The sequence below is a fragment of the Phaethon lepturus genome, unplaced genomic scaffold, assembly GCF_000687285.1.
Source record: "Phaethon lepturus isolate BGI_N335 unplaced genomic scaffold, ASM68728v1 scaffold46723, whole genome shotgun sequence".
In the NCBI taxonomy this organism is placed as follows: domain Eukaryota; kingdom Metazoa; phylum Chordata; class Aves; order Phaethontiformes; family Phaethontidae; genus Phaethon; species Phaethon lepturus.
Window position 1 is genome coordinate 1 of NW_010530683.1, and position 14,631 is coordinate 14,631.

Below are 14,631 nucleotides of genomic sequence, written 5' to 3' on the forward strand. Positions count from 1 at the left end.
AAATGGAGGGGACTCGGCCCCGAGCTTTTGTGCTTCGACAAGCAACGCCCGCACAGAGGACCCTGCACTTCTGTGGATCCCGTGCTGCTGCTTTGCTGGTTTGAACGGCTGACAGTAAAATAAGGTGGGATTTAGACTTTTTTTTTTTTTCTCTTTGCAGTCTACCGCCGGTTTCGCTGACCCATGTGCCAAAGCTGGTAAGCAGGAAAGGAAAACACAGAAAAATCACTTGCTCACAGTAGTTCTTCCACCATGGCCTCAGCCTTGACATTATACAATCACAGTAGCAACATTTTTCTTCCCTCTATAAAGCACAAGGAAGATTTTTCTAAACTTTTCAGTAGATAGCCAAGGTAAGAATAACACACAATTCTGAGGAACGTGTTCTGTATTAACACTACAGAAAAGCCAAGAGCACTGAACCACACTGCCAATCATTTCTGTGTTGATTTTACTGGCACAAATGAAAAAAAGAACTAATCATGGGAATACTCGGGCATTTCTGAGCAACCACAAACTCCTTGACTACTTTCTTATTTGAGCATATTAACTAAAAGAGCAACTGTTAAAAACAAACCCAAACCCTTGTCTGAGGGGGCCTTTTCCTATTGCGTACTAAAATGTACAAAATTCACAGCCACTTTCTGAACATAAGCAAAGGCTGGAGAGAAGCTGCAGAGCCAACAGCCTGGCAGCTTCTCACAGGTAACCTGCAGAGCTGCCTGCACACCTTCTTAGCACAACTGAGCAGTTCCACTTTTTCAGGCAAGAGAAAAGCAAAAACATCCTGCAAGGCAGTGATCAAGCAGAGCACAAGCTCCTGCGACAGTCTGAGCCACAGCTGCTGTGCTTACACAAGTCATACACCCATCTTCCCTCTCCGTCCTTCAGCAAGATGCTCCAGAAATAACTCGTGTATTGTCATAAGGAGCCAGTAACAAAGAACATTTACAGTCCATTCCACAGGGGCACTTCAGCAGTTCAGTAAAAAGCTTAGAAAAAAGGCAAGCGAAGAAAGATTTAAGTGCCACCCTCCCATTCTGCTGACAGATACATGGTCTTCAGTCCTGGAAGCGACATGATCATTCCTTCCTCCAGCCTCCTCACTATCCCTAACGCCACACGTGCCAAGCAACAAGGCTCTCCGTTGACTTAGCTTGGGAGAGTAACAAATTTGGCCAGGCATGCTGAGATTGAACTACGATGCTAAAGAGTCTGAGCACTTCAGGCTAGACCACACCTTACAGCTCTTCCCTCCCACAGCAATTTAATATGCTATAAATTAGGTCAATCAGTTATAATTTGGGCTAGTTAACTGAAATAACAGACAGATGCTCAAGTGAAGAATTCAATGTATATTTATTATTCACAGTTAATTACTATCTACCAAATGCTGCTGCAGAGTTAAAGGATTAAGTACATAGGCCTTTTTTATTTAAACACTGATTTTTTTTTTTTAATATATATACACACACAAGACGTATGTCTGCAAGGCTGCATGATATACACCAATTCCAAAATAAGGAAACAATCAAATGGTCCAGGTGTAGAATGCCAAAGATTCCTTTTCCAATCACTTTACAAAGAAGGAAGTGAGTGACAGCTAGCATGGAGAGGGGGAGAAAGTAACACTCTACAGGATAGCTCTCTCTTTCATCTGCTGGAAAATTAAAGTGTAAGGCAGAGTCCATCTCAGGAATAAAACATTTGTAACACTTAGTACAAAAAAGGCACCCTCCAACAAAAGATTGCCCGTGCTTAAGCAGGGCGGGAGGAGATCTCCGCTGCAGTTTTTGGACTCGTTGCTGGGGTGAAGGGATCCAGCCAAACGGCCATCAAAAGGAAGAATAATGCAACTGAAGATTGGCACAGAGAGCGGTGCGGCTTGATTGCTTTCTTTTTCATCCAATTTAACGTCACACTGCTCTGGTGGAGGAGCAAACGGCCACAATAAATGCCATTATGGTGCGGGGTGGGGATTACAGTCATCACACAGCCTGCTGTGAATGGGGAGTGGGGTGGGGGGAATCTACTTCAACAGTAACACTGACCTGAGGAGGGAGGAGAAACTGGAGAACAGTGATGCCAACCCCACTCTTCAAAGAGCAACATGACTGCAAATATTCTCTATCCAGGCCAAAGAGACAGGCTGATTACATGCATCACGTAGAAACATTCACTAATAGCATAAAGTTTTTTCAAGCACTATTTCTTGAGGTTTCTCTGCATTATAAAGTTTTCCATCAAAGGAATGTACATTTTATAGGACATCTCAGGGCTATTATTTATCAACACCCCCCCTTAACCCTCCCCCCAAATATTCTTCCTCATTTTCCCTGGTCATAACTTCCCCCTTTCTCTTACTTCTTTTGAGGCTCCTGGTTGCAGCTCCCCACCTCTGAGCAGCCTAAGCTGCCACCTGAATGCCTTGATTTTATTTTCCTTGGAATAAGGAAAGTTGAACAGTAAGACAAATCTTAAGATTAAAGCTCCATCTCTGTTTGTAGATTCTTCTCAAATGTCCATTGATAAAACCACCCTCCTTTACACCCTTCCCCCAAAAGTATTTATTTACATATCGGCAGAAAACACCCCTCTGAAAAGCTCTGGACTGTCCTTTTAACTTAAAAAATAATAAAAAAGAAAACAAGGGAAAGGCACTATGGAAAAAAATTACAGAATGTGCTCAACCGTACACCTTTAAGAAAAAACAAAAAAGCTGTCAGCACAGCATTAACAGACTTCAGTTGTAGGCTGGAGTTTCTCAAAGCAGCTCTGTGACTCAAAAGAAAAAAAAAATAACAAAACAAAAGCCACACAACTCTTCTCCCTTCCCCTGCTTGGAAGCTGCTGAGCTTCAGAAGAAAGTGCCAAAGGAGAAGAGACAATAAAAATTAGATTAACACCTCATCTTTCCCAGGCAGGAAGAGCTGAATGTTGAAGGCAAAAGCAGAGACTGATGATTTTTGTTTTTTTTTAAAGGCAGGACTGTGGATTTGGTTCTTCTCTTATGTCCCTTCATGTCAAATGAAGACCGTTTGCAGAGAGAGAAAATACCAGCAGAGTTTCTCCCTTTTCCTTTAACTGCATGGCTAGGACTTTATATGGCATTAAAACTTCATGCACTGATGGACAGAGGAGGAGGGGGAAACAAGAAGAATGAATAAAAGGGGGTAACCCAGGAGCAGCTGAGGAAATTTGTAATTTTTTTTCTCTCTCTCTCTCGCCTTTTTTTTTTTTTTTTTAAAGATAAGTTTTGGTGCGTAAGTTGAACTCTTCCCCCACCCCACCCCTGAAGTTCCATACTGAGTGAAGGAGGATCACCTCACGGTGAAAGGTGACTCAGGTTTTATCGCCGTGTGATTTTAGGTCACTGGCTGCAGTTAGGCTCTGTATGTGTATTTACTGTTTCTCTGGTTTCTTTAAATAATCTCTAATATTTATCTCTAGATGTTCCGGTTCACTGGGGTCACATAGTTGCGCGGAAACATGCCCGTCTGTCCGTGGCAGGCTCCCTTCCACCAGTTGGGGTCAGAATTGTCAAGGACTTGGATAAAGTCTCCGCGACGGAAGCCCAGCTCTCCTTCCTCCTGGGGATCAAAATCAAACAGGGCCTGAACGTATGTTGGTTGCTGAAAGGGGAAAGAAAAAGATACGTGAAGTGAGAATCATCCACAGCACTCGAGACATCTGCTGCCTCAGGCAGGAGCTTAACTTACACCAGAGTTTAACAACAAATGTTCCGGCTGTTTCATTTCCCTGCAAGCCAGCTTCCAACATCTGTAACAAGATTCTTGAATAGGAAAGCATAGTCTACAGAAAACTTCAGAAAAAAGTCAAGTTTCTGTGAAAGAGCCGAAATAAAGATAGCAGATGACTCAGATGTTTTCCTAATATTTTCCAGTCTTCCTGACCTACTGTAAATCTGTACTCTATTGCAATACAATGGTCTTTACAATGGTCTTTTTGCTTATTCATCCTGTTTTCACCAGCTGACAGCATGAATATTACTAATCTAAACACTGTGATACCCAAAGTTACCCCCAAAAAGCTGATGTTGGCATTTTACACATTTTCCTTAAAACTCTCCGGTATCAAGAAATTCTGTCGCAGAGCATTTTGCCTGGTGTACTGATTTTGGCTAGGATAGTGTTATTTTCTTCACAGTAGCTAGTATGGGGCTATGTTTTGGATTTGTGCTGAAATGCTTCCATTCTTACAGAAAAGCTAACAATTTAAAATGCATTTGCATTCTTAAAATCTTGAGGCTAGGAAGGTATCTTCATGCCTGTCATTTTCAGCCAGCTGTCTTCTCATCCTCTGTTTATCACTGACCCGACAGTGCAGAGCTAGATGTTAATTCAGACAAACTGTAGCAAAGGGTGCCTCTGGCACCTGGAGAGCAGTACGAATTCCACACCCCTTGTCTTCAAGCTAGGACTAGAGTGCTGTACATGGAGAAAAAAGGATTTATCCAAAAAAAAGACAAAAGACCCAGTTAACATCCAACGTCACATTTTGATTGTCCTAGGAAATGGAACAAAACAAAGAGCTAGATATACTCAAGCTGCTCTGCTGGCACTTAGCAGTAGATTTTGATTTCTCTTAACACTAGCTATATCCAAACAGGCAGGCCAGAGATGTTCCATTTGCTATTACCTGTAACCATCCCTTCAGGAAAGACCAGTACCAAAGCTTCACTGTTCACAGAAGGGTACAGTTCTGGCTGTGAACAAGCACAAGTAGAACTATCCTTTCCTACTACGTCCTAAACAGGAGTAAACCCATTTTTAAATCACAGGAATCAGATGACCTTGCTGCAACAGTATCCATAAACAAGCCAAGTGTTCAAGCAGCAACAATAACACATTGCCAGAACGGAAGGGGAGACTACGAGTTAGCAGGTAGACTTTGCACAAACATCCAGCTTATTTCCCAGTATAATTCTGGCTGCAGGATCTAAAGATATGCTTCCACAGACAAGAAAAATGTCAGTCAGCTTCTTTCCATCCCTCCTCATTTACTCTAAGAAGTAACTGCACTTCAGACTGTGGTTTCAATAGTCTGAAAAGCACACTCTAAGAGGACACTTCTCCTACCTGTGGCACCTGTTCAATGTCCCGGAGAAATATTTGCTGGTTCCTGGAGACAGATGTGGATCTGTGATAATCTACCAGCTCGTTCAAAGAATTGAACTTCACCACCCAGAGGAAATACTTGCCAGCCCCATCTCTAAGCACCTTGAAGTGCTGCACATCATTTCCAAACCTGTGTGGAAAGAATGAAGAACACAAAAAAACCATGTTATTAGTCACTGAGTACTCCTCTTTTGAGATCGTCAGCACAGAGTTTGGAATAAAAAGGTCCTTCAGGGCACACTGAAAACTGTCAGTGACACTGATAATATAGATACCAATTGGCTGCTCTGAAAGAGATATCTCTAAAATACAATTGACAAGTGGTTTTCAGACATCAGTGATCAGAGATAGAATCCAAATACTGAATTTATTAAAAAAAAAAAAATCCTGCAAGCTTCACATGTGCTTTTCTCATAATAGAACTTCAGTTTAAAACCAGCTTTTCAAACCACTCTGAATTTGCAGAAGTTTGAGGTCTTTTCGTAAAGGATTTCTGGTGTCACCACACTCTTTATCCTGGATGACATGCAGTATTTCATCTTTTTATTTTACACTACATTGCCACATAGCTGACAGCCATTACATGTACTTTTTGATGTCTGTATGCAGTCACCTGAGTCACTGAAGACAGTGCACAGAATACCTTGGACACATACATGGTCTTTGCAGTACAATTACAAGGTCACATGAAAGTATCTGCACCACAGTGCCTTCCACTCCACGTTCCCAAATATAAGATTTCGAAGTCAAACGGTACAAGCGCTTTGGTTTAGCTCTTCATGCACAGCAATTCACAACTGACTCGAGCCAATTTAGGTTCGTGCTAGTCTTGCTGTGGTCCTGTACTTCTCACCATCTCAGATCCTCTCTCAGACAGCACCACTGGCTGTGTGTGATAATGCAACACACAAGCACCAGTCTCATTACAGGTAAATTCCTGAGAAAACACTGCCACAGGGAGGGTAGGATTGTCTCTTTTGGCAGCCAGTCTGGACTTACGCAAAAAACTGTCTTGCAAAACAAAAGGACCATTCTGGTCCTTCAAAAACAAAGAACAGAAAATGCTCGAAAGGTGATGCTGCACATGGAACACAGCAACTCCAATTCTGTGTTAACAATTCTGACAAATGATAGCATTCAGTGGAAGCTACTTTTCCAGCAGTTTTACTCTGAATAAAGGGGAATTCCAAAGAGCCCATCAGGATTTTCCAGACAAATGGCACATCGGTATTTTTCCTTCAGTCTGAAACACTGAAAACAGGAGACAACCGTTCCCCACTTGGTATGCATAGCTTCTATACACTGCCTGAAAACACTATCTTGGCTACAAAGCTAACATGAAACAACTCATGAGTACTGCCTTTGCTCTCCCTTCCTCAACCTGAGAGCTTCTCACCATTTCAAATCCTGCAGATCACTGTTTAGGAAAAAGACTTTTCTAAATTAAACAAACAGAAAAAAATGAAAAAAATCACTGAGACATTACCACCAGATGGCAACACTAAGCTAACAGGCAGACAGAGCTATGCTATTATAACTTTGTTTCTTAAAGCAATACACTTTCTGGAATGAACTTTCCATTCATATCTAGTATTCCAGCTCAGATGATTGTATCTAAGACAAAAATATAAACATCTCTTAAAATCAGTGGCTTTAATCCAGTTTGTTGGCATGACTCAGTGCTGCCATACAGGACAAAAATTTGGTTACAGACCAAAGATGACCAGAAAAAAAAAAAAAAAAAAAAATACTGCCACAACAGGTCACTGATAGTCACAGAAAACAGAGCAAACTAGGAATCGTGCATGAGTAATTTAAAAAATATTGTTAGGACTCCAAAGAAAATCTTGATCATTTGTGGTAGGAAAGGGGAAGATTACAGAAAATGAAGAAAAAAGAAAAAAATCAACTGCTGAGGACAGAATCCCTCCCACCCCCAACCCATGCTAAATTACGTCACATACCCTTTCAAGTTTCCAATACCTCTATTTTACAATTAATTTTGATGGGTAAGATAGGTAGCATGGTATTTGTGGGCCATGGCTAACTAGCAGGAACTCCTGCTGCTTAATAGCCAGTACTTCTAGTAAGGTTATTCAAGGATGAGAACTGCTCCTCCTCACTTCACTATTATTAGACTGAGTTTCTCTACCAATGTGGAATGTAGTTGTGAAAGATGGAAGAGGCCTGTTTTCACAGCTCCACGTTCCAGTGCTAGACAACACTAATATCCCCAAAGCGTGTGCCGAGCAGACACGAAAAACGTATTTTTTGTGTACTACACAAAAAGATAGAGTAATTACTTGTACTGCAGAAGCAGAATGAAGGAGGATAGGAGAGAACATGTACACACTGGGCACTTTATGGCTGTAAGGAGGAAGAACGGGATCCACAAACAAACCAACAGATAGTGCCTGAGACTACATGAGCCAGACAGCAACATGCCACCAGGTAAGCCCTATAGGCTCATTACAAACCAGAGCATATATATTTGTTCTATTAAAGAGGGAATAAATAAGTATCACTGGAAGAACAGGAATGTTATAGGGCCTCTGGAAGATTATTCCTGCTCCTCAGCATTGACAATCACCTGTCCTCTACCCACGAGTCCAAATGAGCAGTAGATGGCCTGATCACCACATGTGATTGCTTCTGGCCATTACTTACTTGACTGAGAGGGAGAAGTCCCCCGGAGCACTCTCACTCTCCCTGATGAGGAAGGCACCATCATGTCTCTGTTTGCCTAACATCTCTTCAGCCTTTGCTCGGGGAATCTTTCCAAAAAACCACCTGTGGAGTGAGGAAAAGAAAACAATAGGGAAAGTTAAGAATTTTAATCCTTTCATGGAAGAGCCAGGATGTAGATATTCACACAGAGATGAAATGATTCCTAACAGAAATAACTACACTGCACCTCACTGCCACTCCAATACAGGCTACTGAACCATGCAGCTTTTCACAGTGTTTCATCCTGGCAATGAAGCAACTGTGACTTGATAAGCAGGTGCTTGCAATAGCCCTATTTCACCCAACTTAGCAAAGCAGAGATGTGGTAAGACCGAAATCCTCAAACTACAGCATTTATTTTCAGAGGTGGAAAAAAAACTGCTCAAAATTTAATGCATTATCCACACTGTTTTGCACCCTATTTTATCTGCAGTTTAGCATATAAAACATCACAAGAACCTAATGTACACAATTGCTTCACAGCAAGTCCAGCTTTGTGAGACTAAGATGACTACCCTGGGAACTGGCTACAACCTTGGACAAAGTTAAAATGTCTACTGAGGTCTGCAGTGACATCTTAGTAATGAGGCCTCATACCCTGAAGTCAAATAGATTAAGTGCCTAGCTCAAGCAAGAAACTCAAGTCCCTTCCTCTATCACTAAGGAATAGTCTCATGTCTCTACATGCAAAGTTTTATATGTCCAAACTGTACGATGACATCAATGTAGAGACAGCAAAAGTCCTGCACTGGTGGCTGGTCACTGTTGAGCTTCCCTATGATATAGCAGCATTTAGTTCACTATTAGTACCCAAAGATAACCAACAGGGAGTAATTACATAGTCTTCTTTATTACTTATGCCTCCTAAGAAGAAGCCACGCGTGCCTTAGGCACGATTTGCAGAGCAGACAATATAGAAAATTTAAGTTATTAAGGATTAAGCACAGAAACATCACTATTTTAAGTGGGTTGGAATCTTTTAAAAAAATGTAGTAGTTACAAAATGCAATGGAAACACTGGGAGTTCACTCACAGGTTTCTCTTCAGAAACAAGCAGCTCTAGAAACAAGATCCCATCTACAGATCAACCCATCCTGCACAAATGGAAAGCGCATTTTGTATCAAAACCAGTTTCGAGTCTTTTAGATCAGGTGGTAAGACAAGACTACTTCAGCAGAGAGAATGAGTAGTTTCATTCAGTAGCTGGTTGTTCTTGCAGCCCAGAGCCCAACCCTTCTGATCCCTACGAGAGCACTGTGGTCAAAGACAGGTATCATGTGTCAGAAAGGTAAGGCAGGTGCCAAGAGTAGCATTATATGCAGACCAAGTGAGGAAAGTTTCCTCAAGGTCTCTATGCTTCACTGCAGATGAGTGCTGAGCTGGGCATGCAATTGGGTGCTAGGAAAGATGCTGATAAAACTTATTTCAGTAGCCTATTTTCTTGCTTTCTCCTACAGTCAGGACAATCTAGCAGCTTTCACGTAAGCAGTCACATGAAATAGCTGCACCATCAAGCCACATCTGAAATTCTTAGCTGCATGGAAGTCAAAGCCACAGGCTGACCACCTCCATGACACCATGGGTGAACCTACCTCAGGCAACGAAATAGTCAGCACTGACCAACAGCCCCTGGTCACCAGATTCTCACCCACATTTATATTTGCATTTCCAGACTAATCCAAGATTGAAGGCAAACAAGGGCCGAGTGGTAGGTCACATGGCATGGGAAAAGCAGAACCATCTTCACAATCAGAAAGTACAGCTTTCAGTTCTGAGCAACAGATCACACAGGATGGAAGCACTTAGCATGGCCTAGAACCATGCAGATGATTGACCTTAGCGGAGAGCATTTAATAACAAGACCTCCACTCAAAGTTTACTTCCTACAGTGAAGGTTTTGGTGAAGCAAAAAGATAGAAGTTGCTGAACCCACCCTGAAACAGAGTTGTTCTTAAGAGACGTTGAATCTTTCATGAAATCACGAAGTCACCGTATCTCCCTCTCTAAGAAGCAGCTATCTCTAGAGGCAAAGGAGGACCTGATTACTTGATTACCAGACCTTCCAGCTTGTGGTAGCCCTCACTCCTCTCATTGTCTGTCTTCAGTGTCTGCTCACCACACGAGGCTACACAAAAACACATCCTTATATTATATCAAGGAAGATGAGTCCACAAATGTATTTCTACTATATGCAACATACTCAATGAAACAACTCTAGGACATCCCCCTTGTAAAAGGAGTATTCACTCCATTTAGCTATGCAGGTCCATTATGAAAAGTATTTTGGCACGAAAATGATACATCTTGTTTACAAACTCTGTCTCCACGATCACCTAGACATGTTTTACTTGCTTGCAAGCCTTGTTGTGTACTTTTTATCCCCTGGGATGGAAAAGAAAAGCCTTCTTCCACAACCATCCTATTTCCAGTGATAAAGAACTTCATGGCATTTAGTATTTTTCTGGTGGCTTAGCAACTGCACTGCTTCACGGTACTCGAGGTGGTGGGAGAGACAGCGGAGGGAGCGTCCACCTGTCTTTCACTGCACTCTGTTGCCTTAAAAAAAAACAACCAAGAGAAACCATTCTGTGAAACTCCTTCAGAATGCAAAGGTAGTATTTTGTTTCTTGGGCTTTTGGCACAATTGTCGGAAAGATAAGGAAGTCCTGAATTTTGCCTCTGCCAAACATTACATAAAGCAAGCTTTATATTATGATTTTAGATATCTTGCCATAGTTCTTGTTTACAAAGTGTTTTAATTCTGTTTAGTTCTCAAATAATTCTCAATTACTCACATGTGACTTGGAAATGAAAGCCTCATCTTAAAAAAACCAAAACACCTCACTCATCTCTGTAAAATAGAAGGAAAGCCTGAAAGAGCTCAACAGCTCCTTCCTGAAGCCTCAGAAGTATTTTCCCCTAAATTTTTCTGAATCACTACAAGTAGAAGTGTACAATTGGATTAAAGAAGTAACACTTCCAAAGTAAAAATATCAAGTCCTTAATTTTTCTGCCAGCTGTTTCTAAGGCACTTTAAATAGAAAGACTAAAAATCTTTCACAATTCCCTTGCAGTTTTATGGCTTCACTACCACTTTAGCCATTCAGAGTAAAAGGAGCTTGAATTCTAAATATAAAGAAGATGAAAAGAAAACCCCACAGATGAAAGAAACAAAGAAAGTTATTTTCAAGGACTAGTGTCTACTTAAGGAGACACTTGTAAAGCATCAGAAGTGTCGTGCACATATGAATCTTTGCTACAGAATGGTTGAAAAAATTAACAAAAATCACAGCATGTCTAAGACAATTAGGCCAAAGAAACTGACCACAACATTCCCACATCTTCCCTGCTGAAGGGCTAGGCTTGATAACACTTGTCTCCAGCTAACTTTGTAATGTAGGCGAAACTCATTCAGTCAGCACTGCAAACCCAAATCCAGGCATTACTGCTGATGTGGCAGTACTAGAGGGAGATGCACCGATTGGTACAACACAAAGTTCACATCGCGTTCAGACTCATTTCAGTTGGCAGTTTGGCAATTCTTTTGGCTTTACTTTGCACAACCATTTAGCTTGGCTGATCTCCCCCACATAAGTTACAATGCTGCAAAGTGATACTTCAGCAGCATCTTCAAGAAAAGCAGATTATGAACACAAGCACTTGAGATACACATATCACGAGTCTGATTCAGGCTGTTTCATAAACAGCAAAATCTCCCCCTGCTCCCTTAAAGAAAGGTAGTCCTGCCACTGAACTGCACTGTTGTGCCTTCACAGGAAGTCTCCCTGCCCAGGGTTTCCTGCAGCTCTTCTCTGAGTATCATGCCTATGTCTACTTACATCTTTGCTTTGTTAATTGATGTGGCAATTCAGATTAACCCTTCAGAACCCAGATGACTCAGCTGGTGACCGAGAGGCACCACATTTTCCTGTCAGCTTTGCTTGCTAGTAGTTACAAAGCAAACTGGAAGATTTGCAAAATACAAGCAAGAAAAAACACTGCATTTAAGACTTGCTATGGGGCTGGAGGATTTAAGTCTCAGATCCGAGGAGAGGATTTAAAACCATTTTCAGTTGCTTTCTTTCCAAATCATCTTGAAAAGCTCTCGTGCCACCTTCCCAAAACACAATTTGATACTAGTCTGAGAAAAGGAACAGTCTCTTTCTCACACCTTGTCAGCTGCCTGCAATTTGTTTTTTGTATGACCTGTATGACTGCTTAGAGAACTCTGCATTACAGCTAAGCTAACATTATGCTATAAAAACTTTTGCATAATTTCCCAGGGTTGTTAATGCACTACTTAAGACTCCCAGCATTGCTGGCACATGGAGCCAACTCCATCCAGTTGCCATCAGCAGTTGAAACATCTTCAGAAAAGGTCAAATTAACTATGCTTAAAAACCACTACCAAATTCACTTGCAGGCTCAGATATTGTTCATTCCCTTTTGATACCAAAAAGCAAAAATCTGACAGCTCTACCCCTCTAAAACAAAATACCATAGCTTATTACAGAACAAACTGATCATCATCATTACAGGAGACATCGTTGCAGTATAACTCAAATGCTTGCAGAACTGCTACGAAAAGACATATGATGATTCCAATCAATGAGAGAGAAATTGCAATGTACATTTGTGATCCCCAGTGGACTAGCATGATCAGGGTAAACTAGACATGTTACTGCAGATGACAAGGCTTTAAACAATTTCAGAATTTTCTTGTGCATCCTTGCTTCACTTCCCACTTGGCTGCACTAAAGCACTGTACCTCCTCTCCTTCTTGGGACGCAGTACCTCAGAAGCTTCCTTCTGCTATTTCAAAAGAGCCCTCAGAAGAATAATTCTTGACTGGATTTAGCTGCATTATCTTCATGGTATAATTACAGCCAACAATTAACAAATCAATCATCAGTTTTTGTGGGCAACTGAAACACTACAGCTCCTTGTAAAAACCCTCATTACAGGTTTTGCTACTCCTTCCTAAACCTTTTCTCCCCTTTGAATCTGTTATCCAGAGCTTGCTGTTTTCGTGTTCCAAGGTGGAAGGATCTCAAAGGTTGTCAGAACCAGAGTTTAGTAGAAGACAGCAGAAATACATGAACTGACACAAAGAAAATACCCAGTCATGAAATTATACTATTTTCATATGCCAGATTCTTTATATCTAAGAGGAAATCTTCAAGGTAGTTAGTCAAATACAGTTCTCTGGAGCTGCAAATCAATGCAACTGTACTTGCATGTACATGCTTTTTGAGGTTGGCCTGTTTTGTGAGAAAGGTATTGAGCAGATGACTGTTATGAGCTCCTGTCCAACCTAAACAATTCCATGATTCTAGACTCAGGATGTGACATAGACATACTAAGATTTCAGCTCCAAATATCCTTAAACATTTTTCTGGTGAGATCTGAATGCCACAAGTTTTACTCTTGATCTGCTATGCTAAGTAAAGTAGAGAACCATCACAAGAACACAGTCACGCTTCTTCCTGGGGCAGCGGTGCTGACAACTCTCTAAAGAGTCTTCTGATGGTTTATGGCTGCTACCCCCAAGGCCTGTCTGCTTGACCCTACAGCAAAACACCAGAGCAACCACCAGAAAAGCTTCCAAAAATACCCTGCTATATAGCTACCTGTGACATCAGTTAGAGTAAACACTACAGCCAGAGGTACAACTCAATAGCCATCCTTTATCTATCCATGTTTTGGTAGATCCAGTAAGGTACACTTTGCAAAGTATTCAGCAGAAAGCCTTCCTTCTGTTTGACAGGATGCACAGAAGTAAGATCAAGGGACCCCATCACTGAAGCTCTACTTACGGATGTGGTTTCATTTCTATGTAGTTCTTGGGAATGAAGCCATCTTTTCCATTGAGTTCTGCCTTGTACCAATTCTGATCGCATTCTTCATTCAAAACCTGAAGGAAGCAAACAAAAAATAAGCTTAGCACATTTCAAGATATAGCAAAACTGATGAAGGAACTAGCTTATTCTTCCCATTCTTGTTTCAAAGACTGTTCTTGTAAGATGAACCTATAAAAAATGGTGCTAGTCATCCTGCTCCACTGCATCTCATGAGCATTCAGAACTGTGGTGCACAAAAAGCTGGATGAATAATTCAAAAGAGCCAAAGGATCTTAGTGCCAAAACCCCGTGCTTTAGTAAGAAAGTCACTGTTAAGTCCACAGGTACTTTTAACAACATAACTAGCCTGAGATCTGTGCCAGAGATTAAGTTGGCTGTCATTGCCAAAAAATTCTGTCCAAAATCTGCAAGCCAAGAAATTCTGATTCTTTATCACTTGTAATGATCACTTTTTCCTGAGTTCAGCTGACATACCTGATGCTTTCAGCATAATCATGTCATCCAGTTTTTCTGCATTTGCACTAGTTGCACATTGGATATCTTAAAAATTCCAGACAACACCTATATTATAGAGAATTCTACCCAAAAAACCCCACCCCTCCCTCATGACAACATTAGCACAGGCCCAGCTGCAGATACAACTGGCAGCTTCAGCTGGTTTTGCTGATACAAGTTAAAACCAGGTTAAAATGTTGTTGTGTTGCCACAACAACCCCATGCAACGCTACAGGCTTGGGGAACAGTGGCTAGAGAGCAGCCAGGCGGAAAGGGACCTGGGAGTGCTGGTTGACAGCCGGCTGAACATGAGCCAGCAGTGTGCCCAGGTGGCCAAGAAGGCCAACAGCGTCCTGGCCTGTATCAGGAATAGTGTGGCCAGCAGGAGCAGGGCAGTGATCGTGCCCCTG

At 41.5% G+C, this 14,631-nt stretch overlaps 1 protein-coding gene across 3 annotated transcripts in view; it reads right to left on the reverse strand.

The window, feature by feature from the left end:
• Window positions 1–3,243: 3,243 nt before the first annotated feature.
• Window positions 3,244–14,631, reverse strand: part of GRB2 (growth factor receptor-bound protein 2) — a 46,342-nt gene continuing 34,954 nt past the window's right edge. The window contains exons 2-5 of one of the 3 annotated variants that reach the window (XM_010284324.1): window positions 13,682–13,779; window positions 7,806–7,928; window positions 5,100–5,268; window positions 3,244–3,632 (exon numbers count right to left, since the gene is read on the reverse strand). In XM_010284324.1, coding sequence (XP_010282626.1) covers window positions 3,447–3,632; window positions 5,100–5,268; window positions 7,806–7,928; window positions 13,682–13,779 — 576 coding nt within the window. In that variant the 3' untranslated portion in view covers window positions 3,244–3,446. The remainder of the gene's footprint in view (window positions 3,633–5,099; window positions 5,269–7,805; window positions 7,929–13,681; window positions 13,780–14,631) is intronic. The other 2 variants (XM_010284325.1, XM_010284326.1) reach the window with 2 other exon arrangements.